This window comes from Nelusetta ayraudi, unplaced genomic scaffold (assembly GCF_046127955.1).
Source record: "Nelusetta ayraudi isolate G7.1 ecotype Tasmania unplaced genomic scaffold, CSIRO-AGI_Nayr_v1 ptg000005l, whole genome shotgun sequence".
Taxonomy (NCBI): Eukaryota; Metazoa; Chordata; class Actinopteri; order Tetraodontiformes; family Monacanthidae; genus Nelusetta; species Nelusetta ayraudi.
In genome coordinates this window covers 1,376,958-1,400,937 of record NW_027466055.1, presented here as the reverse complement: position 1 = coordinate 1,400,937, position 23,980 = coordinate 1,376,958, and the positions used below count along the sequence as shown (strand labels likewise).

The window sequence follows — 23,980 nt, the reverse complement described above, 5'->3', positions numbered from 1 at the left end:
ATTTCTATGGTTTGGGGGTCATCAGTAGACGAGCAGCAGCAGCAGATAGAAGTGATGCCAGTGTGACGCGTTGGACAGGTTCAATTTCAGGATCTCTCCAGCTTTATTAAAATACAGGACCCATTTATTCAAAGTTAGAAGTAAGTTTGGCATGGACAAAAAAAGTACAAAAATAGACCAGTTTCAATTCTCACGTTCCAGTTTAAACTCTCAGATTAGACACATACGAAGAAAAGGAAAGTAGGAAGGAGTTGTTGAGTTGTGACTGTGTCGATCAAACGCAGCGCAACCTCCTTTAGAAAAACCAGGACAGGGCGACAGGCCAGAGAAAACCATCTTCACAGACAAATAGTCGTTTATGACTACATTGACATTCTTTAACACAGTGCTTACTCGCTCTTTGAATAGAACAGACAAGGGACAAGTTGTCATAAAAGACAAAAAAAAAGAATTGGTAAAACTGCAGCGGGCTGCATTTTTTTTTTTTTTCAATCAACGATGGCTGTAGAGACGTGACGGTCGACAGTGACAAGACTGTTGGAGGACCACTTTTATCAGGCAGCAAGGCAGTTTGAGTAAAAAGACACTTGGATTCAGTTGCAGACAGCAATTCTTCTTCAGGGTGCGACAGTGCAGCCAACCCAGATCCTTCACTCCCGAGGATTTGGGGGAACGTAAGCGTCAGCCAGCAGGTCGGGTTGGAGACACTCGATGGGGCAATGAATATTCTGTAAAACAATATTCATAATTTAGACATTACAGTATTGTCTTCAAGACATACAAATCACAAAGTCAGGAGGCCTAAAATGCCATACAATCTGGTTCGTTTAGACCGAAGGTAATAATGACCAATACAGTCAAGTTTGAGGAAAAATGAAAATATTTTCTGCTCACCAGTTTGCGTAGTTTGTCGTTAGTGTATCTCATAGTGTGCAGCATGGTGTCCTCAACATCAGCCCCTGGTCTGCGGCAGTTCTCACACCGCCAGCCCTGAGAAGTTGGGATTGAGTGTTTAAAAATGACCGCAAGCTCTTCTGCTGTGTCACAGTGTGATCTATTGTGCACCACGCAAACAAAAGCAAGGGCGCTATCGACTAATACCTGCTGTCCTCCATAGCATGTACATCTACAGATGGCACCCAGGTACTCCTTCTGCCACTGGTTTCCCACCTGGTACGCTTTGCCATCGTCGTAGCACACCGAGTCGTCTGCGTGGACGCAAAGCAAGTGGGTCAAGTCGCATGTGAAGCAGGTGTAACTGCTGAACAAACCCATAGAACGAGGACACTTACGCGGTTCGCACTTGAATTCTCCTTTGCCATTACCCAGACACGTGCAACTCAACAGTTGACCATTTTCTGTCTGGCGGTCCCACTTCTCTCCAATGCGATAGTTGTTGCCGCTGTCGTGGCACCACTCTAGTAATGGTCAGAAAGCAGCCGATGAAAACGCATGAAAGACAACTCTATTTAATCACACGTATGATTAAAAAGGTTTTTTTCCTCATAAACCTACTTGACGAGTCGCATCTGAAGTGGCCGCTGCCCAGACCGAGGCACCGACACCACAGCTTGAAGCCCGTCTCCGACATTCGCTCCCATTCACCCCCGACCTCGTGGTAGGTTGCGGTGAAGGCGTCATAGCAGGTATCCTTGGAGGAGTGCACATCCCCTGGGACTACAGGACAGTGAGTAGCGTCAGAAATGGAAACCACAGAAACTGGCCAACGTTGCAGTCTAGGGTTTATATTTTGTATTTGGAACAAAGGTTGGGGATTTATATTGGGTTGTATTCTCCAGTTGACACTAAATCCACACTGGATTTGACTCAGCAAGTTACTCACTCGTGTTGCCAGCAGTGACCACCTGCTCCAGAACCTTGTGTTTGAGTGCTCCCAGCACGGCCTCTACAATGACGTTGTAGTTGGCCTCGGGGGTGAGTCCTATCAAGGTGGCAGTGGTGGCTGTGCCTGGGAGACGCACCTGAAAAAAGGGGGAAGAGAGCAAGACAACGATAAATCAATTTCTGTGCTAAACTGTCGAGTGGTGGACAGTCTGGTTGTGGCGTCTCTCACCTGGAACATGTTCTCGTTGAGGTTTGTCACGGGGTAGCAGGACACCAAGTAGGCGTTGCTTTGGCTGTAAGGCTTCCAGGTGAGGGAAGTCTGTGTTTGAGCCTCCTGGGGCACGACGGAATCGTTGAAAGGTGAGAGCCCAACGGGCACGTTCATCTTCAGGATGGGCATTCTGCGGCCCTCGGCGTCAGGCAGGGGCAGGATGACCAGCGGCTCGCGGAACTGCCCGTAGGGAGACTGCGAATGGCCGTTGTTTCCGTTGTTGTTGTACTCTGTGTACTCCACGTGCTGGCTCTGACCGCCACTGCCATCTTGGCCACCGTTGCCCACCAGCTGGATTCTGTTGTCCGCGTCAGTTTCGGGCACGTCGAGGTTGCCACCAGAACCCCCGGGTACGTGCGGCAGAGGCAGGGGCAGCACAGATTCTGGTTCTGGACAGGAGAGAAGGTCAAGAGAGACTCTGATGAGACAGAGCAGAGCTGCACAAACACATCTCACCAGTGTGTGGTGGCGCTACAAGATTACTGCAGGACAAACGGTTGTGTCCTAATGTATTGCTACAAATACAGTTTTAGATGAAACGTTTTAATATTATTGCATTTAAGAGGTCAATTCTGAGCTCAGTTTGTGCCCTGAGCAGTGACAGCGAGTGAGATAATGTCAGGTGTGCCATGGAAAATTATACAACTTGACTTAATTGGTGTAAAACAACAACATCTTTCCATTGTGGAGTGACTGTGCTTTAAAAGACAGGATATCAGCTTTATGTGCATCTAAACACACCCAGGTTTCATACTGGGTGAGTATAAATAAATGAGGAGACTATATTGCATATTATATATTAGGCTAAAAAGTGTCATTTTGTAATATTTTTGGGATGTTTTCAATGTAAGAAATGTGCCGTGTCTCAAATAAAGGTTGTGAGATACAGTTTCAGATAATTATTTGTGACGTCATTGAACTTTGACGTGGTGTCAGCATCACCGCAACCATCACACGTTTTTCTCCGCTCTGATAATACTCACGGGTCCTGACTTTGCCCACAAGGGGAGTGCTTCTCACTGAGTTCTGGATGGCGATGATCTTGATGATGTACTCTGTGAGTGGCTTCAGGCCTGAGGGACAGGATGAACATTATGCAGTGGAGCTGCGTGCCCAGTCTGTCATTTTAGCAGCTCTGCAGTCGGTAAGTACCTACCAGATATGGTTGCATAGTTTTGGCCGGCATGGGGTCGTGGGATGAGCTCACGAGGTGCTCCTCCCGTCTCCTCGTAGGTGATGTAGTACCCGGTGATGTGCGTGGCGGGCGGCTGCCAGGCGAAGGTAATGGAGGTCGGGGTCAAAGATGTGAACTGCAGGTTGGTGGGAGCCTGGACAACTGGTTCAACTGTGGGGGTGAATTTAGAACATTAGACCACCAAAGTGCATTTACATTTGATTTCTCTGTACAACCAACAGATTTGTCAGCGTCTCATTTGCATAGTTGTAGTATTAATGTCATTCCATGCACTTTCCAGGACACTTTTTGTCCACTATTCAGGTATATGAGATACAAATAAATTCAAAGATGAAATGAATTCACTATGACTATGACTATGAGTTTGAGTTTGACCAGTACCTGTTTTCAAAGTGAGAGTAAAGGGGGCACTCCTGGTGTTGCCATTCAGAGTATACAGGCTGACAGTGTATGTGGTGCCCGGCCGTAAACCTGAGGGGGGGAAAAAGCACCGCCAGCTCAGAATCACGGGCGAAGCTCACTGCTGTGGGGCCAGTGGTCAGTCGGAGCGAGCAGTACCTGGGAGTGTGTAGGTGCTGGCGTCTCTGGGGATGCTCCTGGTGATAGTGGGGTGTGTGCCACTGCTGGGCGAGGCAGTGATCAGGTAACCGGTGATGGTTTCTTCTCTTGGACGCCAGGACAATGTGAAAGAATTCTCCTGGACATCAGAAATGCGCACGCGGCGAGGGGCACCAACCTCTGCAGGAAGACGGAGAAGCAGGTTTTTTTGTTTTGTTTTGTCTTTAAAAAAAAAACGAGCCGGTGATTTGTGAGGTGGTGGCTGTGTCGTTTGATGCTACACCCAGTTACCTCCCAGTGTGGTGGCCTCTCCCTCCAGTGGTCTACTGGTGACAGAGTTCTTCAGGGCGTACACATCAATCTTATATGTGGTTGCCATCTGGGATGCACATGCAGGAATACATTTGATACTTTTAACCAAGAGAGTGCATAGATTCACACAAGACTCTGAGCACAGAGCGCTTTTTTCTCTACCATGAGGCCGGGAATGACGACGCGCGTGGTGTCCGGAGCAACGTTCATCTCCTTAGTGGGGCCATTGATGTTCTTGGGTGTCACCACCACACGGTAGCCTGTCAGGCGGGCATTAGGGGCTCTCCACGATACGGTGAAAGTGGACGAGCCGACCTCTGAGATGACCAAGCCGGAAGGAGCAGGAATGACTGCGGTGGGGACAAGAATGTTTTTTTTAAAAAAAAGTATTCAGGTTGAAGAGTGTATGCAATGAGAGATGACAAGAAGACGTCTCTCTTTTGTCTTCATACCTGTGGCCTGCGTTCCCACCAGTGGCTTGCTGGGTGTTCGGTCATGCAGGGCGATGACTTTGACGGTGTACTCTGTCCCTGGGCGCAGGCCTCGCAGCAGCACGCTGTCCTGCTCGCCTCTGGGCGCCGGACGCAGCTCTCGCTCTCCCTCCTCTGGGCTGGAGTAGAGGATGCGGTACGATGTCACAGTGCCGTCCGGACTGTCCCAGGTGATGCGCATGGAGGTGGAGTCAATGTCGGAGAAGATGAGGTCTTTTGGACGGTCCATAGCTGCAGGGAAGTTTGTAGTTGGAGGGATTGGAGAATGAAACTGACACTGATGGAAAAGCAGGAGCAACGGCTTCGGCCTTAACTTGTGATCATTGGAAAAGGTTCAATGCATGTAAATAATAATTATGACGTTTTCAAAAACAAAGCGACCAAGTGTAAATTATCAGTAAAATGATTTGTTCATAAAATTGTCTGTTTATACAAGCTGTTGGAGCCAAAATATCTTTCCTTATTTCTGATTTATTGGTACTGTGGCTTAATGTGTTAATTATGGACACAAAAGTAATTGTTTTATTTATTTAGTATTTTCTTAGTATTGGTTGCGCTAAGGGCCACGCCCCCACATCACCATAGGCAGGTGACTGCAGCACCTGCACTATATCAGGGTGGTTAACGGGGCCGCCAGGTCTCTTGAGTTGAATGCAGCCAAACAGTTTTAGACCGCTTTTCAAGCACTTTTTCTAATTTTTTGACGATTGTTGGATTACTTTGTCGATCTGTGAGTTTGCAAGCAACCTGTGCCGCGTTGTCCACTGTCGCGGTAAGACTGTTTTTGTTTTTTGTTTTTGGAGTGCAAATAAACAAACTGAACATTGGATCGCCGCATCCTCCAGAATTTTTGTTTAGCACAAGCACGCTTGGGCGCGTCAAACTGAAACTCAACGATTCACCAAGAGCAAAGCCCGAAATTTCACAGGGAAATAGTCGCGCTTTTACAAGCAATGTGTTTATTTTTCTTTTGCTAGCTTTGAAAGTGACTCTACTGTTTCTGTTGCTCATTAAATCTTTGAAGAAAAAAAAAACCCTGAACTACTGGCCAAGCATCAGTCCATCACTACAGTGACAAATGTATTCATACATCCTAAAACAGTGAGCCACCAACTGAGGAGCACATTGCACACGCTATCCAAAATACTTAATACAACTGTCTCAACATGGCAACAAGTGACACAATAGTAACACAGTAGAGAATGAAACTGACCGGTGATGGCGTTCTCCACCACAGGGGAGGAGGGCTGTCCATCACTGCCCAGAGCATAAACACTGACCACATACTCAGCGGTGGGCATCAGGCCTGAGAACGTGATCTCTCTCTTATCTGCAACAGGGAGCAAAAGATGAGATGATTAGAAGCCGGTGCTGCGTGAGAAAAACTACATCTGATAACGATGTGTTTTCTCTGTTTGATCTGAAGAGCACAGCAGAGTGAAGACGGCAGCGCTGCAGTAAATTACCTGGCGATACGACCTCAGAGAAGGAGGGTCCAAGGCCATTTTTGGGGACACTGGTAACTCTGTAGCCTCTGATTGGTCCCTGAGCAGGAGACCAGCGCACTGTGAGGGCGTTGTCGCTCACATCGGTCAGCTGCATGTCTGTGGGGGGCTCAGTGTCTGCAGAAGGACGACAGATGGACACACCCAAAGCTTTAGTTTCCATTTAGACAATGAATGATTGGATTCTTTGTTTCAAATCATGCTACTGTGCCGTACCAGTCCTGTGTAAGATGGAGACTGGGGTGTTGGAGGCAGGGTTATCGCCTCTTACTGCAACAGCATAAACGGTGATGGTGTAATCAGTGCCTGGCCTCAGTCCAGTAATGGTTGCAGTGGTCTGAGTGCCTAGGATTGAGAACTCTTGAGGAGTTTCACCGCCTAAACAGAGAGCAACACGTGTTAAACTTGGAATTCTTGGATATGGGATGGATAAAACTAACAGTCGCAGCAGGAGGACGCACCTGTTCCTGCGTAGGTGATCCTGTAGTTCCTCACTGGGACAGAAGGGGCGTCCCAGCGAATGTCGATGCTGGTGGGAGTGGAAGCTGTTACCTCCAGGTCGGTGGGAGCGTCAGAGACTAGAAACAATGACAACATTGTGATTTAGATGAAGCGGCAGATTGTCAGCAAAGGTGGCCATGAGATTGGGGCTAACGGGGGGGTGGGGGGGGACTCACCGGTGGCCTGGGTGCCCGTCAGAGGCTGGCTCTCCACACCATTGGCCACAGCGTACACATGGATCAGATACTCTGTCTCTGGTGCCAGGCCGGTCAGAGTGAAGTAGTTCCTAGTTGGGGGCAACCTCTCGTCCTTTGCACGCCCACCGCTTGTCTTCTGATAGCGGATGCGGTATCCACTGATGGTGGAAGTTGGGGGTACCCAGCGGGCCGTGAATGAGTGGGTGTTAATGTCGGAGAAGGACAGGCCAGTGGGGGCATCCAGAGCTTCAAAAGGCAAGTACAGAGACATGGATTCAGTAAGACTTGGACCATCCCTTGACCTGGAACACGGTGCCAAGCACAGTCACTCACTTGTCCTCTGGGTTCCCAAGACCGGTTGACTTTCACGCTCACCGTACACACACACAACACTGATGCGGTACTCAGTGTTGGGCAGCAGGTCTATGATGAAACGTTCAGTTAGAAGGACTGGATCAGCACCAGGACACCTACTGCTGTGGATGATTGGATCTTAAGATGGATATGATTCTTGGACTATCTGTGTGTGGTCTTACTCTGCAGCAGGAACGTATTGGTGGCTCCGCCCACATTGACCTCCTTGATGTCGTCATCTGCGGTCACGGGGTGGTAACGGATAACAAACCGGGAAATGTCACTCGGCGAGGCGACATGAGGTACCGTCCAAGTCACCCTGATGTGGTCGGGTCCAACGCCTCCAAACTGAAGGTTAGTTGGTGCTGGAATGGCTGGACAAATAGGAAACTAGAATTAATCATTGCTAAAAACCGAATTACAAGCATAATAATGAGATCATTCATTGACTTTGCTTGATGTTATACAATGTCCAAACAAAAAATTTATATGCAGAAAATGATGATTGATTATGCTGATTACCCCTCCAAAACATTTGAAGAGTAGAAAAAAAATGCATTGCATCACTTTCATAACTGCTTTTCGTTGATGGCAAATTTGCCCTTTTCTCTATCTGTACAATCTGCCTTGATGGCTCCCATGGGCACAGCAGCAGCAGTAGTCAATGAAAATCCTTGTGGCCGCTACCTTGTCTGACAACAGTGGACACTGGCGCACTCTCTGAAGTGTGCTTGGCGGTGAACACACTGACGTTGTACTCTACGCCGGGACTCAGGCTCTCCAACAAGATGTAGGTTTGATCCGCTGGAACAATTTCCTCCACAGAGTTTCCCCGCTGGTCATTGGTTGGTGTGCTTGTCACTCTGTAGCCAGTGACGCCTGAAATAGTTGCGAGGGTGAATGAGGATTTTGTAATACACGACTCGTTGTAAGAAATGAAATTCCTTGAAATAGATATTTATCATGACGAAAGACAAACACACAGGCCAAGGTCTGGCCTTGACAGACGCCAGGGCACAGTCAATATTTACCAGGTGTACTGGAAGCCACCCAGTAAACGCGGATATCTCCTGTGTCAGAACTGGTGTCCACTGTGATGTCACTGGGAGGAGACACGGCTACAAAGAGAGAGAGTGAGCGGAGCCAAATCAATGCAACTCTCCCTCAAAGTCGGGCCCATTCTTGGTGGTTTGGCCAGAAATTACAGAGCTGGTTTCTTCAGTCATCAGATACGTACAAGTGACAGCATTGCGAGTGATGGGGGTCCCACGATCGCGCCCGTTATACATGGGTTGGACGCTGTAGGTGTACTCAGTTCCTGGGATCAGGCCATAGATGTCAATTCTGCCTGTCGATGAAGTCTGCTCTCTGGGGAGTTCACCTTGCTGGCTTGGCAGCACAGACAGCTGTGATGGAAAAACATAGGTTTAGTGGAAACCAGATACCATAAAGAAATGCAGCGAGTTGAGAAAAAGACAAGACTCACTCACAACTCGAGCCAAAATGAACAAGGGAAACACGTAACACCAGGTACAGTACATATCTCACTGTCACTTAGAAACATTTTACTTTTGCGTTCCAAACTTACCGAACAAGATGAAGTGTAACACTCATGTTTGTGGTTGCTAAATGCTAAATGCTAAAGTTGTCTATGAAGTTGTAATGACGATTCATTGAGCAATGAAACCGAATCTGAGCACCGTGTGTATGTTGAGATTCTTTAGATTGATTGGACCTTTCATTATGGTAAATTTCATCTCGGGTTTGTCTCATTGAGAGTATGCTGCATTTCCAATAAGTATGTGAATGGGGAGCCGTCTACCTTGTAGCTGAATCTGCGGACAGGTATCCAGGTGACGATGATGGAAGTGTCTGTGACATCCGTGTTGAAAGGAGGGGCATTTCCCATCTGGGGAGCTGGGAAAAGATCAGAAAATGGAAAGATTAACATCAAACTATTTAATAATTTGACCATGAACGATGTAGTCGACCGTCTGACACTGACTGGTTGTAAATGAGGAGGTGACTCCCTCGCTGAGGGTATTGTCCAGGTCAGAGTGGAGAATGGCAGTGTACTTGGTCTCTGGTCGTAGATTCCTCAGAGGGAACTGGGTGACTGCACCTGGGATCCTCTTCTCCACGGGGTTGTGGCCTTCAATGCTCACATAGAGACGGTAACCAGTGACAACAGCACGAGGGGCCTCCCACATGACCACTGCACTGTCGTGGCCGATGTCAGTGAAACGCAGGCTGGTTGGAGAATCAGGTTCTGGTTGAATGATAAGATATTGGCGTTAGATATGTAACATACATGTTGTTTTTTGTTTCGTATGCTGCCTACTGGCCAAAGGAAAAACTCACTGGTGGACTTTTCTCCCATGAGTGGCTCACTCTCCACTCCACCATTGATGGCATAGATGTAAAAGCGGTAATTTGTGCCTGGCTGAAGGTGAGTGATGTCAGCGTAGGCGTTGACTGAGGTGGACAGTGGCAGCAGTCTCAGCTCAGTGCCGTCTGGGCCGACTGGGGTGAAGTTGACCCTGTACCCTGTCACCTCACTGGGTGGGCCGGTCCAGGTGATGCTGATCTTCACGTCAGAAACCTCAGTGAACTGTAGGTCAGTGGGTGCTGGAACCTCCTCTGCAGCAACACAGGAGTGCATTATTTGTGTTAATGTGATAAGAAAAAATGTTTTCTTTGGGAGATTTGATGCTGTGTCATCATGTAACCTAAATGAGACGTCAGATATTTGTGGTTTCTAGGTGAAAAATAAGCTTTGGCTCATCTCTGAAGGCAGACTTGAGAAAGGGAATTCCTTTTACAGTACCTGCTTTTGTTCACAAAGCAAAAAGGAAACACATCTGCAGTGTGTTTTTATCCAACTGAAGATCAAGTGCCAACTGAGTCTGTGTGGGAGCTGTGTGAGCAAGCTTGACTCCCTGAGTGTTTTTGCCACAGAGCAGGTGTCTCTTCCTGACAGAGTTCACATAGAGGCCACACATGATTAAAGATGGAGATAAGAGGCCCCTGAGATGATACTGCAGTTGATATAACTCTCACTCTGAAAGTATGTTTTGACAAAGAAGAGATTTGACAAGCTTCGTATTTCCCAAACGCTGGTGAGCTCCTTCTTAAGCTCCCTGACCCTATAAGGAATGTTCAGCTGTGACAATACATTTCAGGGAGATCAGTGAGAAGAGCAAGAGTTTAGAAAAAGAACACGATCACGTAAAAGAAAAATAAATCTACATTTTAGCTGTTATGTAGAAGTCATTTCATTCAGTTCAGTTGCCAGGTGTGTACCTGGCAGAGGGGATCCTTCAGTGTCGACCTGGAAAAAAATCGGCTCGCTCTCCTGCTCCTCCTTCACAGCGTAGATACTGATGTTGTAACGGAGACCAGGTTTCAGGTCAGCCAGGTTGACGGAGGTTTCTGACTCAGGCAGTACGAGCTCAGTGCTGCTGCCTTCCAGCGATGGTGTGTAAACCACACGGTAGCCTGGCAGACGAGGACTTGAAGTTACACTCGGCTTCATAAAAAAAAGATAAATTCCGACACAGTTACACAAATGAAGATAAGGCCTGACCTGTAATAGGAGCCAAAGGCTTGGACCAGCTGATCCGGATGGAGGTCTCTCCCACATCGTCCACCGTGTGCTTGGCAGGAGCGTCAGGAGCTGATGAAAGAGTTGTGTTGGATTTAAAAAAAAATGCTACATTTGTGCCAAGTTTAAATTGTCGTCATATCTGAGAACATTGAGGCTGCTTCCACCTGTGGTCTGAGAGGTGGTCAGAATAAGGTTGGGCTGTCCCTGATTCGGAAGCTCATAAACATTGACGTTGTATCTGCGTCCCGGCAGCAGGTCAGAGATGGTGACGGATGTGGAGGTGAGAGGAACATCTGGAAAAGCCGAAAACAGCGTATTTGTGTTAAGTGTGGTTGCATTTCATTTTGGACTTTCATAAACAGTGAATCATCTTATCATACACAATGAATAAAGACATAATGCATGTGTTTAGTGGCCAGAAGTGTGAGTCTCACCCAGGACTTTGGGCTTGGCCCCATCCTCACTGAGCTCATATTCCACCCTGAAGCCTGAGAGGGTGGAAGACGCTGATGTCCAAGAAACAACAAAGCTGTTGGAAGTGATTTCTGTCACTGACTCAGAAGTATCCACCAGTGGAGGAGGCTGCGTCGTCTCTCCTTCCGATGTCTCCACTGGACACAGGGAGGGAGGCACATTTCAGTTGTGAATCCCTGCGTATGGGAGTTGCCAGGAGAAAACTCGCTCTTCCAGTGTACTCACAGGAACCATGGTTGGTTGTGAAATCGAAGCGTGTGACCTCACGGCGTCCGTAGGGCAGGATGCTGATCAGCTGACCCTCATAGGTGATGGCTGGACGCAGCCCACTGATGGTGTAGGAGTTCAAGTGGCCGGGGACCGCCACCTCTGTCCATGGAGAGCGTGTGTTTTTCTACCAGAGTTGGTGAAAAAGATGAAGAGTTAATAAGCTGCTGAAAAAAAACGAAGCCTCATTCGTCACGATAACATAATCGAGGGTTTGCTGTCAGGTAAACACTGACAGCTGCAAGAAGAGACACGTCCAGCTTCCTCACGTCACTGAGTCTGTCAGTGAATATCTTATCTGTACAATGTCATTTCTTTTTCTGAATGAGTCCTGGCTAATTCCTATAATGATGAGGCTGGTTTCTCTGTATATGCATTCATCCTTTTTAGATTTAAACTTTGACTTTTGAAAAAATTGAAAAAATAAAACTGAAGCTGGACTTTGAACGTGACGTCACGTTTGATCTGTTTGTATATACTGGCTTGGGACTTGCAAGAAAAGAGGTTGGACAAATGCAACTCTTATACAAAAGAAAGTCAGGAAGAAGGATTCAAGTTGAGGGCATGTCTAGCCTCAAAATTATAATAATAAATTAAAATAACAGTTAATAATTTCTTTTTTTTTTTTTTTACCACATACAAAGAGGAAAAAGAAAACAAGATTGTTGCAGGGAATTAAAACGGTCTCTGGTCATTGTTTGTCCATGCTCAAACGATCAGCAACATCACCACAGTGACCTTATTTATTCTGTTTACTCAGGGGGAAAGAATGTTGCTGCCCTGCTTTGAAAAACCAAAAGAGCTACGTACAATTCTCCATTTGAGGATGTACTGGGTGATCTGGACGGATGACGGAGGGTTCCACTGTATGGGGTGAGAGTCTGGCTGCTTGCCTGCCTCTGTGATGATCACCTGGACAGGTCTGTGACCATCTGGGAAAAGATTGAGAGGAAAACATCTGGATGCTGAGTAGGAGAAACTGGACGAAGGGTGAAGACTCACACCTGGACGTCTAATCTGGCAGTATTACCCGAAGAGAGAGGGGGCGAGAACTGGCTACTTCAGGTGAGTCTGTTAGACCGATCCTTCTCTTGGATTACAACCAAAACCACCACCAGACAGCGCTAAGCCATTTCAAATAGTGGCGTATTAGAGTGTGTGACATAACACCAAAGTACAATATTCTTCACTGTATATCTAGCCTCGCACAAACGCTGACCCATGGAAAAACCTGCAGTCACAATTTATGTAAATGTTCTGAGAACTTTATAGGTCAGTGATTTATTGAGGGCACACCGAGTACTGCGGTTCAAAGTGCCACATTAAGCAACATTTATCTAAGTGGGGTTGATTCTGGAGGCGGGTAATGTGTGTAAAGCCACTGCTGCCAGCACCGCCGCCAATATCAAGGCCCAGCATCCCTGTCCTCTCAGCAGGTCAACAGAGGATCGCAAGGCGGGGGAGGAAAACCTCTGCAACTACAAAGACCAAAGGTGGGGCGGGGGTGACGTGATTGGCCAACACGTCTCCGTTTGCAGGACTTCAAAGTCGAGAAAGGCCCAAAAGTCTTTTACATCCTCCACTCAATTGGCAATTGAACTGCTGGTTTGTTAGAGGTGTGTTCAGCAGTTACAGGCCAGAGGAGCTTTGTCAGTAATAAAGAGGAGTTTAATAACAACAGTACACAAGTAAAGACTAACTCAGTGCAAGAATGCAAGAATGAGGACCAAGAGGCAAATGATGTAGTTTAAAACAAAATGGTCGTAGTTATTATAAATGCACTTTCCCACCCTGTGAATCCCACATCACTTGTCTGTTGCGTATACGTTTGACAAACTTATTCGGTGACAAGTTCTGCATATGGAGTTGTTGACATTACATTGAGTGATTCTTATATCAACTGAAATTATGAGCTGGAAACATTTGGCAGGAACAAAACTTAACAGCTTAAAAAATGCACCATCCCCTACTAAGCAACATTTCACTTGTGCTAAATGCAGTCTAGATTATCCACAAAGAAACATAGCTTCTAGTATTGCATATGTTATTATGCTGGGAAGAGTTTCCCTCCTACCGTGGTAGGTTCGCTGAGGTTCACATCTCATCTCTCCAATCCCATTGCCATAGCAATAACATCTGTAGTGAAGGTTATGGATGACTTTGTCCCAGGAGTCTCCAATCTGATAGAAGACCTTGCTTTGTGGTTCCTGACACTGATCTGTTGTAGAACCGCAGAGAAGAAAGCAGCTCATCAGCCATTGCAGACAGAATTAGAGCATTGTGAGTTTATCATGACATCTGGACTTATGAGCAACGAACGCACCCAGGGCATCGCACTTCCACCGCCCACGTCCCTGTCCATAGCAGGTGCAGTTCATCATGTAGCCTTCATCATGGCGCTTGGGAAATTCCTGGTTCACCTCATAGTACACGCCATCCACAATGCACTGGTCTGGTAACATTGAGGCAGGAGTGAATTAAAAACCAAAATAGAAATAGAAAAAAAAATAATACATTATTCTGCCCTTGGTGATACTGCAGCATTGCTTCTCACACCGACCTCGCAGCTGTGAGTGAGCAATACAGCTCCACTCTCCGCGGCCATTTCCCTGACAAGTGCACTCCATCATATGACCCAGGACATCGTGCCGTTTGTCCCACTTGTCGCCAACACGGTGCATCACGCCATCATTGGTTGTACATAACTCCTCATGGGCTATGCATAAAACAAATAAAAAATGATTTAAAAAATAAATTCAAAAAATGGAAAACCAAACTCAGAGAAGAGTGTGCTTGTGCTTCCAGGATGCACACCCATCTACATTCTCATTCTGACACAAAATTCTCTGCAGGGAGACTTTGATTATGTAATTGGTTCCTGTCATGTGAGACTGTTTCTCTCCCATGACCATGAAACCATTATTCTGCAAATTGCAGTTATTTAATCCCCAATTGCATTTAAGTGACCCATGAAGTCAAACAGTCATCAACATCTGGTAACAATTGAGATACAGACCAAAGTGGTTAGCAATTTTTTAGTTACATAAACATAACTGTAACATAAATCTTGAGTGAGTTCTGCATAATTTGGCCAAGTGCCACTTCAACTTTGACACCAAGACTTGGATACTTAATACCACTCCCCTGCAATTCATGGAGCTGGCCCAAGACCAACAGATGTACAACCAAGACTCTCTCAGGCTTATAACGTCCCCCAAAATATGAGTTGCACATTAGGTTTACATTTAACTTGAATTCAACTTGCATACTCTTCACATTTAGGAAACAGTCATTCTAGTTAGCATTTGTTTTCAACTGTTATGCTATACTAAATGAGTCATGACATCATGTTTTTGAAGGTTTGGAATAATATGGATCATTATGCTTTTGTCAAATCAGCAGTAAATTAACATGGCCTGGTAGCCTGGTCGTCTAGTAGACTTTTAAAAGCATTTTAAGACTTTACATTTGTTTAAAATCTCCTTACAACACATTTTCGGTAGTGATTTCAGGTCTGCTCTTACCAGCCATGGGGCAGAATCCATACATTTGCTCATTGTCATAGTCATAAGTGGTGCCGCACCATCTCATGCTATCTCGTCGCCCATCAGAGGTGCAGTCTGTGTAATTACGACCGCTGTAGAGGAAGGGGAAGTGGCACAGGGCACCATTGGAGTTTCCACCCACTGTTGCTACAATGGCTGCATAGATGATGAGAAAGAGAAAGAGCTTTGTTATTGTTGACCTCTGCTTTGTTATCTTTCTCCCTAAAATTTCAGAATTTGTAAAACTAAACTGTTGACCAGTCCAATTCAGCCCAAAGCAATGTGTCTGTCAAACTGCACAGATTCAATGCCTGGACACAGTCATACCATTCTTCTCAGTGCAGAAAGAGTACAGCTTGTCTTTCTGATAGTCGGAACTTATTGAGCACCAGAGCTGTCCGTCTGTCCGTCCATCTGATGTGCAGGAATAGTAGGTGTTTCCCATGAAGACAAAAGGAAACACACATGGCTGGCCATTGGAGTTGCCACCATAGGCCTGGTTCCTGGTCTCTGTACAGACACATAACAACGAGAAGATGATGTACCCTCGATAATTTAGTGATGTGGCTTCAAATTACTCCAGTAGCATTTCCGCCTCATCAACAAGTCCACCGCTGTCCCCTCCCTTTCTTTACTCACCCAACTCTTGACAGCTGACTCCATTGCCAAGGCAGGTGCAGATCATCTGCTTACTACCTTGACTCCTGAACCAACGCTGTCCATCGTTGTAGGTGGCTCCAGAGTCTGTGCGGCATGTTCCCTCCACTGACACTGACTGTACAGGCTGGCTTCCAGTATGGACTGGGGTAACCACAACAGTACCCATGGCTGTAAACAACCAAATGAAGTGAAGATAAAGTCACAGTTGGGGCAAGGCTTTTCCTTTTGCAACAAAATGTAAATATCAGGTAGAGGTTTTAACGTACTTCTGCCTGCGTTGTGCCTCTCACACTTCCATTCTCCACGGCCATTTCCTAAGCACTGGCACTGCAGGTTGTATCCACTTGAGTCGGTCTTGCTCCACGACTCTCCAATCCGGTAGGACCTTGTAGTTTCCATGTCATTGCAACGGTCTGATTGGACAACAAAAGCAGTCAGCAGATGTGTTTAAAGTACGCTGAAACAAGTGTACAAGTGTGAACAGGCGTCTTACTCCTTGAGGTGCATGTAATGCGTCCATTTCCCTCTCCAAGACACGTGCAGTCCAGCCTCATCCAGCCTTGGTATGGCCTCTCCCAAGTCTCCCCCACGACATAAGAAGAGGCTGCGTTGTTGTCGTAGCAGCGTTCAGCTGAAAGACAAGATTCAAACATTGCCATGAAACATTGAAGTCAAAGCTTATACAAGACCTAAAGCCACGACAATAGTGAAGAAGCCGTCTTGAGCTCGAAAATGACTGAGTCCTGTGGACCATTCACTAAACAGATGCGGAACTCATGCGAGTCATGAGTTCACTCGAGCTCCACAGAAGCTTTTGATCTGTAGGATTCGACCTCTTCCTTACGCAGGTCCTGCTACAACTACATATCTGGTTCTGTAGAATATGAAAATTCCACCATAAATAATAGCTGCAGCTCTGCCTTGAGGAAGCGGCTTGGGGTAGCAAATACATTGCGCTTCTGTGAAGATTACGTGTTTTAGGTATGGACTGCTGACCGGATTAACTGAGGCAAGTTGTAGTAGATGAGTTTTGCTGTGTCAGGTTAATGAGCCGGTGATGGTGACTCAGGATCCAACCATCACTACAGTAAAATATACACCTGAAGAGCTGCCCCAAAAAAAGCAGACATGTTACATACCCACCCTGAGTCTGGACTGTTGGAGGTTTACTCACCCACAGGTTTGCAAGTCCACTCCCCTTTGCCATTTCCAAGACAAACACACTCAAGCATGTAGTCAGCTGTTTCATGGGGCCTCTGCCAAGTGTCCCCAATTTTGTAAGACCTCCCATTCTCATGGCAGCGATCTGGGTTTAACGAATGAAAAATGATGCCATTGTCTATAATGTTTCTCACAGATTAAATATACATTTTTGGAGCACAACTGACTCACTTACAATAAAGTGCATGTAATATGGTAGTTATTCTTACTTGCAATGGTACAGCTGATCTTGCCACGGCCAGAACCAATACAGGTGCAGTCCCACATCATGCTGTCCTTCGGCCTCTCGTATGTTTCACCCACCATGTATGTCCGGTCATTGTACTTATCATAGCAGGACTCTTCAACTGAGAGGGATGCACAAAAAAAACTTTAACAAGCTGGGAAATTTAGACAGCAACACCATTTTTGTCTTGTTGCCTAAATGCTCTAAAAAGTGAATATCCCAATTTTTTTTTTTTTTTTTTGCTTGTTTTATAAATATTCAGGCATGAATGAGCAATTCACTTGTGAGCACAAAATTCATTTATTTCACTCATTTCAAATACGAGATTTCTGAGTAAATTCTGCAGACTCTTTACATCTGTTGGCCTCTCACTGACCTTCAGGCTTAGTTATACATTTGATGCCTGCAGCTCCATTACAGGTGCACACCAGTGTGCTACCACGGTAGGCTTTCTCCCACTGGTCGTTCACTCGGTATGATCGACCGTTTTCCTCACAGCCGGCTAGGAACCACATGACAGCAATAATGTTACATGAAGGGAACAAATAAATCTAGTATCCTGTAAATGTGACTTCATATCATGGCACTATAAGTGACTCATTTCAAATTAAAGACAAACAGGTTGGTTTGGTTTTCTTTAGCATTTAACTATTACAGAGATCCAGAAGAGCATGAGCGTACCTGTAGTGACGGCCGCCGCGTCTCGGAGGTCAGGATACACCTGATACTGGCCCGTCTGCCTCTTGCTCTTCTTTGGCAAGCCATGGACAGCGCCGCTTATGCAGAGCGCAACCAGAAACCCTGTCAGTGGGCCGCCCGTCATTTTGAGACAAAATGCAATGCAAGGATGAATGGAAGGGGGGAATAATGAAAAAGAAAAAAAAGAACTAAATGAAGTAGGAGCAGGAAAACTTTGATTGTGCGTCTGAAGAGATCCCGGCTGCTTGCTTGCAGCTGGTGCGCCAGGATGAGGAGCGGGTTGCGCACAGGTTTTATACGAGGAGAGTTGGGGAGGGGGGAGGGAGTGGCGGGAGTGAAGGGGAGGAGAGGGCAGGGGAGGGCCTTTACTGGAGTTCGCCCACCAGAAGGGTGAGTAATATTGACACTCGACTCCTCACTTCCCAGAAACAAAGAAGACTGATTTCAGACTGGCTAGAAAATGCAAAATCTATTTGGGAAATAGGTAATCTCTGAAAGAGAACATTTGTAGGAAAAGATCCAAACTGACTCCCTCATCATCATCCTAACAAAAAAACACTTTTTAACTTGCTGTATTTAAATCAAAATACAGCAGAATAAATCAAACCAATGCGGTATTGTCTTAAATAAACTAACTTTTGTTTTTTTTGAACGGCTTATGTTTTGCACCTTAATATAACCTTGTATTTGTCAGCCTACCTAATCATGTTTGAATGAAGAACACATTAACCCCTTACATAGGTGCCAAATATTGTTTTTGCCCATAGCTGCCCAAATTAAATGAATACCACCAAAGTCACGATTGTCCCAAATTCACTTTCTTTGACCAGGCATTCAGATTGACAATGTTGGGAAAGTTCACTTAATACATGAAACGCTTTGTTGCTGCCCATTCAGTCCACACTAATAGCCAGCTGCAGCTTCTACCCCTGGTTTATTCTCAAACACATGAGAAAAACTTGCTGCTTGAATGTTGTTGTTGTTGTTGTTGTTGTTTAAATGAGGAATAATCCAAAGAAAAACAGGAGAATGGTTCATTTGTCTGGATCATCTCTCACCTCTTCATATAATTCTTTTAAGAAACCATACGAAGGTGAATTTAGCACGGTGGAAGTAGTAGCGTTTGAAAAAGGTTCCGCTGCCTTGATTTGTTTTTGCCTCCATGCGTCGCTCGCAGTTTGATGACGCATGCGGCGGTGCGACTGTGGCGGCTCCTCGGTTGCCAGATCGAGCCTTTTCTTCCCGCTTCACGTGAACGTCTCTTTGCGGTGTGTTTTTACGCTAAACTGGGGGGGTTTCTACGGAAATCTGGTACATTCTCGGACGAAGTTAAACCACACAACAACGTTCCTCAAGCAGAAATACAGTGTGTTCGGTTCCAGTTCGTCCAAAATATGAAGCTAGTTCGTGGACGGTGTAGTCACACACACACACACACACACACACACACACACACACACACACACACACACACACAACACAGCCGACTACCGCAGCGCTCGCCGACCAGGCTCGGCGCCTAGGCCGACTTGGTCGGTGTCACGTCCCGTCAACAACTGACAGCCACTCTCGATGCCTAACCTTTACCGCAACGTCTAACCGCCACGGTATTTGTTGTTGCGGCTTTTGGCTGAAGGAAGCACCGGACGTGCAGTTTGACCCGCTTTCAAACGTGCAATAACTCCCACCGTCCGCAGTCTGAGCACGCAGACGATTGACGGGGAAAGTCAGTCCAGACTGTTTGCTCTGCTGCTTGACCAAACACCTCCACAGGGCTGTGTTTTTTCTAATCCTTTATTTTCAGAAACTAAACTTGATCACCTTTCCCCCAAAAAACTGTGTGTTGACTCTTGGTTTGTGGTAATTCGCACCAATTAAACACTGATTATTTGACATTTTTGTTTAGGCTACCACTCCGTCTTTATGCTGTATATAATACATAACAAACCATGACACATAATCACTGTTAACTTGTGGTGGGTAGGGGGAGTAAAAGGTGGTTTTAACTCTGTGATTGGTAATTGGCTCATTAGTACGATTAGTACTCATTAGTATGATTTGAGTTTGGTTTGTGAGTTGTTCATGTGCAGAGGAATTTAAAGTTAGTTGGCCCTTGCTGCAATCTGCCTTACGGTTCTGTTCAGGAAGGCAGCTACTGTCTGTGAGACTATGACGTAATAATTATTGACTGTGGTAACTACAGCTAATCAATCAATCAGCAGAAACATGAAACACGCTGGGTCGCAAACGACTGACAAGATGTGCAGGAATTTAATAATTTCTTATTGTGAGGACACAAACTTGCAGACGCAAACTGTTATACAACTTTTCTTTTCTTTTCCTAAAGTTTGGAGTTGTTCTGTGCATTGGAGTTGTTCTGTGCAGTGGAGGAGGCGGTACGAAAGATAAATATTTATAAGCAGAGAAGACATCCAGTTTAAGAATAATGGGGGATGCCTTGATTTCTGTGCCTGTTAGTCGTCACTGTCGGAGCCCCAGATGGCTGCCTGGGTGTGTGTCTGTTTGCTACATGTATTTGTGTTATCTGATATCTAATCTGCCTCAGCATGAGTGATTCCTATAGCTGGAGAACAGCTACAGCTGTATAACATGAAGACTTTTCTGAATCCTGGAGACACTGACTGGTACTAAAATATATATTTTTAGTTTTTCTTAAATATGTTTGTGCCTGTTTGTTTTAACTTCATTGAAAATTTTAAAAATGAGTATACCACATCTGGTAATTGGTGTCAGGGTTCCATACTTAATAAATATAAAAGGCCAAGTCCTTGGAGTCAGCTCTCAAAAGTCTATGGAGAGCATCACCAATGTCTTGTCCAAACAAAAACAAAAAGAATGGTGGTACTGCTGGTACAAATATTTTGAGAAAGTTTTATTTCTAAAATAAATGTTTCAAAATAAATACTTGTTGTGAAGCCACAACCAGCATCTGTTCAGATAAACATGGTAGAAAGTTGTGCAGGATATGTTTTTCCATTTCGAGGTTAAAATCAATTATAAAAGAAAAAGAAAATTGAACTGAACTAACAACATTTTGACAGATGGTTTGTGTGCCTTAGTGAGCAATTCTATTACAATTTAGAAAGAACTATGAAAGGACTTTTGTCATATGAGGCAAGACTGCACATGATCGAAGCCTCAGAGGACGCTAATGTTTGCTGTTACTTCACCCAACAATGGACAGGCCGCTTGGAGGAGTAAGAGCCAGATGGCGTCGACTGTGCTAATAATCACAACAAGGGGTGGAGGAACTTGGAAGAAGGTGCTGAGCTGGAGGGAATTTGTTTTTATAGATTTTTAAAAAACAAGCTGCTCCTGGCAGCTCCCAGGCTCAGCTCCAGTTCTATGTTTTTATCTAAGTCCTATAGTACTCAGGTGCATGCACTCAGGTATTTCTGTCTTATTTTAATAATTAAACAGCTCTCTGGTCAACTGAGGTTGTTTAAAAGTGCTATATAAATAAACTTTGACCTGTTGTGTAGGTTGAATGATTTATGATCGTATATCCAACTGGGACTACATCTTTGCATTATCTGCATCTGAACTAGCTTCCCCCGCTGGAGGCACTGTTTGTTATGTTATACTGTATATTTAAAGGTAAAATATGAACAGGTCAACGCTCCACACACTCACAGTCTGCAAAGCATGATCTAGAGAACCTACAGTGGTGCCAAAATCTATACTACAAGCAGGAGAGGTTAGAGGAAGATAATTTAGCAACATGATTCCAGCTTGTCAGCATTTCTGTTCCACAGTGCCACTCCTCGAGTATGAATCAATCAGACGTTTCTGCGCTTTATGTCAAGAGCATCTGCTGTACTGCTTAGAACAAATGCCAGAAGTTGCTCAAGCAAGAGTGGTGTGCAGAGACTCTCTGATGAAGCATTTCCCAAGGGTGCAAAACACTGCTCTGTGATCCAGGGTTACCACAGGAACCAGATTGGGTGGAACCGTACAAAGTGACAGCAAAGGTTTGGCTCTAAGGCGGTCATTACTGGTGTTGTTGCTTCATCTACTGAATTATATATTGAATGTCAATGAATGAATTGGCCCTCATTGTGGCTAAATCTCAAGCTTCCCTGATGAAAATCTAAAGCCCGTATGTTCCACATTGTCTGTCATCTACTGAGTGAACCATCACAACAATGTTTTGGACAGTAAAATCAAAATAATAATACAGGCCATAGAACACAATACTTGCATAAACATCTACACATACTTACATTATTAAAACCCCTTCCTGACTTGAGAATTGATGCCTCAAGTCGTCAAGTTGGTGGAACGTGAGGTGTCTCACCTCTTCAGCATCAGCTGTCTGTCAGGGTGACTTTACTGTTTGACACACTTTCAGTTATGGATATTTCACTCTCACTGTTTCCTTTAAAATAGCATTGAATGCAAGTAAGCATAGTTTATCAGGATGACATTTGCATTTCCATTTCTGCAGTACACCACATTTTGATATCTTTGCACTGCAGCTGGAACACTCAGGTTTCAAATCTGAAATTGAGCACATTCATCTTGTGAGCCTCCAACAGAATTTCCTCTTGGTCTTATAATTTCAGTGGATTCACCGAATCACGTTCCTTTACAGATAAAGAGGTGCGCGGTGTCAGAGAGATAAGGCTGTAAAGTAAGCTAGAAGTGACTGCTTCCAGCTGCTCTGAGGAGCAGTAGTGAAAGACAGATAATAAGAAAGTGAGTTTTAAAACTAGGCTGCTGCTGCACAGCATTTTCACACAAAGAGAAAAACATAAGAAGGGGCACAGAAGGCTTTTCTAATTAGACAACAAACTTTTGCTTCACTGCCATTTTTTCAAGAGTTCCTATAAATACAGCCAACTATTGTGATGCACAATAACAAATCCTATTGGTCCATTTGCATATGGTTGATAGTTTTTCCGGTCAGCATGTAAGTTGTCCATATGCAAAGCATGTGGAAAATGTTCTGTCTTGGTGCCAAATTAGTGTTTTTATATCAGAATACAAGAAAAATCTAATATCTAAATTAACTTTGTTTAAAACAAGGAGCTGCTTGACCTTCGGGGCAAAGTAATAATAAATAAGGTTTTAATTATTAATGTTCATTTGATAATGACAAAAACAACTTATAGTTGTGTACAATATCTAGCATCTCCATAATGAAACAAGTCATTCCTGCTCCCTTTCCTTTTGTCACACTAAGTAAGAGCGTTTCAAACATAAGCCACACTTTGATGCTCTAATGTGATGATATTCACACAGACAGGGCACATTTCCAAACTTCCAGACTTCCCGTCAGAGGCAGTAAGGTGACCTCGGTCAGTCGTGTCTGCAAAGTGTGCTTGTGCTCGTCCCCCTCCACAGTAACCTGTCTGCTGAGTCATCTTTCACCCCCGTCCCTCCGGGAAGAAACAGAAAGTCTCTGAGTCTGCTGGAATTCAAGAGGCGCAACGCAAACCAGAGGAGATTTAAATAAGCCAGCCAATAGTCAGACTGAGCAAATAAGGAAAGGCTGGAGTACTTCCACACTGCTTTTGTCAGTAGTGCTCAAGTAAACACATCAATGCATTCCATTATAAAAGTCTGAGCTAAATTACCTCAAGTTCCTTACAAGTTTAGAATAATGAGAGACATTCCAGTCGCTTTTTCGATTAATTGTCTTTTATTAGCTGTTGTGCATAGACTATGGTAGAAAGATAAATGCCAAAATCATAAATGCCTCTTGAAGCCTCCTAATGCCAGACACAGAGCTGAGAATTGATCATACGTTTGCCAAATTGAGAGTCGAGAGTCACGTAAATACTATTTATTTTGCTCAGTTTTTGGAGACAGCCAACCCTAAATATTTTTAGGTGTTTGTAACTGAGTCCTGATGAAGCAAGCACACTTTACAAAGCTGTGGGGAGAAATGTCATTAAGTTTTTACATTGGTGGAAACGTCACCATTACTCATGAATTCTCGTCTAGACTGCATGGGTATGCCAGTTCACCTGGGGCCCTGTTCTCGAGAAGGAGGGCCACCTGTTTCTCTCCAGGTGAAGCCAGCCTG

The 23,980-nt window shown here is 45.1% G+C and overlaps 1 protein-coding gene across 1 annotated transcript; it reads right to left on the bottom strand.

Annotated features, from left to right (window-relative positions):
• Positions 1-75: 75 nt before the first annotated feature.
• Positions 76-18,197, bottom strand: fn1b (fibronectin 1b). Its single transcript, XM_076047893.1, has 45 exons — positions 17,911-18,197; positions 17,606-17,731; positions 17,213-17,350; positions 16,957-17,088; positions 16,276-16,413; positions 16,049-16,195; positions 15,762-15,950; positions 15,450-15,632; positions 15,102-15,278; positions 14,138-14,293; positions 13,901-14,029; positions 13,652-13,795; positions 12,388-12,509; positions 11,536-11,704; positions 11,271-11,447; positions 11,001-11,129; positions 10,816-10,905; positions 10,533-10,727; positions 9,591-9,869; positions 9,235-9,498; positions 9,052-9,146; positions 8,467-8,635; positions 8,261-8,347; positions 7,917-8,108; positions 7,412-7,603; positions 7,209-7,298; positions 6,855-7,121; positions 6,639-6,755; positions 6,394-6,555; positions 6,139-6,294; positions 5,886-6,002; positions 4,634-4,903; positions 4,344-4,531; positions 4,161-4,248; positions 3,870-4,049; positions 3,693-3,782; positions 3,273-3,461; positions 3,100-3,189; positions 2,075-2,505; positions 1,844-1,982; positions 1,516-1,677; positions 1,293-1,418; positions 1,102-1,208; positions 895-990; positions 76-728 (listed from the first exon to the last, which is right to left on the bottom strand). Exons 1-45 carry the CDS (start codon positions 18,050-18,052, stop codon positions 651-653), a joined length of 7,104 nt encoding a protein of 2,367 aa, XP_075904008.1. The 5' UTR covers positions 18,053-18,197; the 3' UTR covers positions 76-650.
• Positions 18,198-23,980: the final 5,783 nt, after the last annotated feature.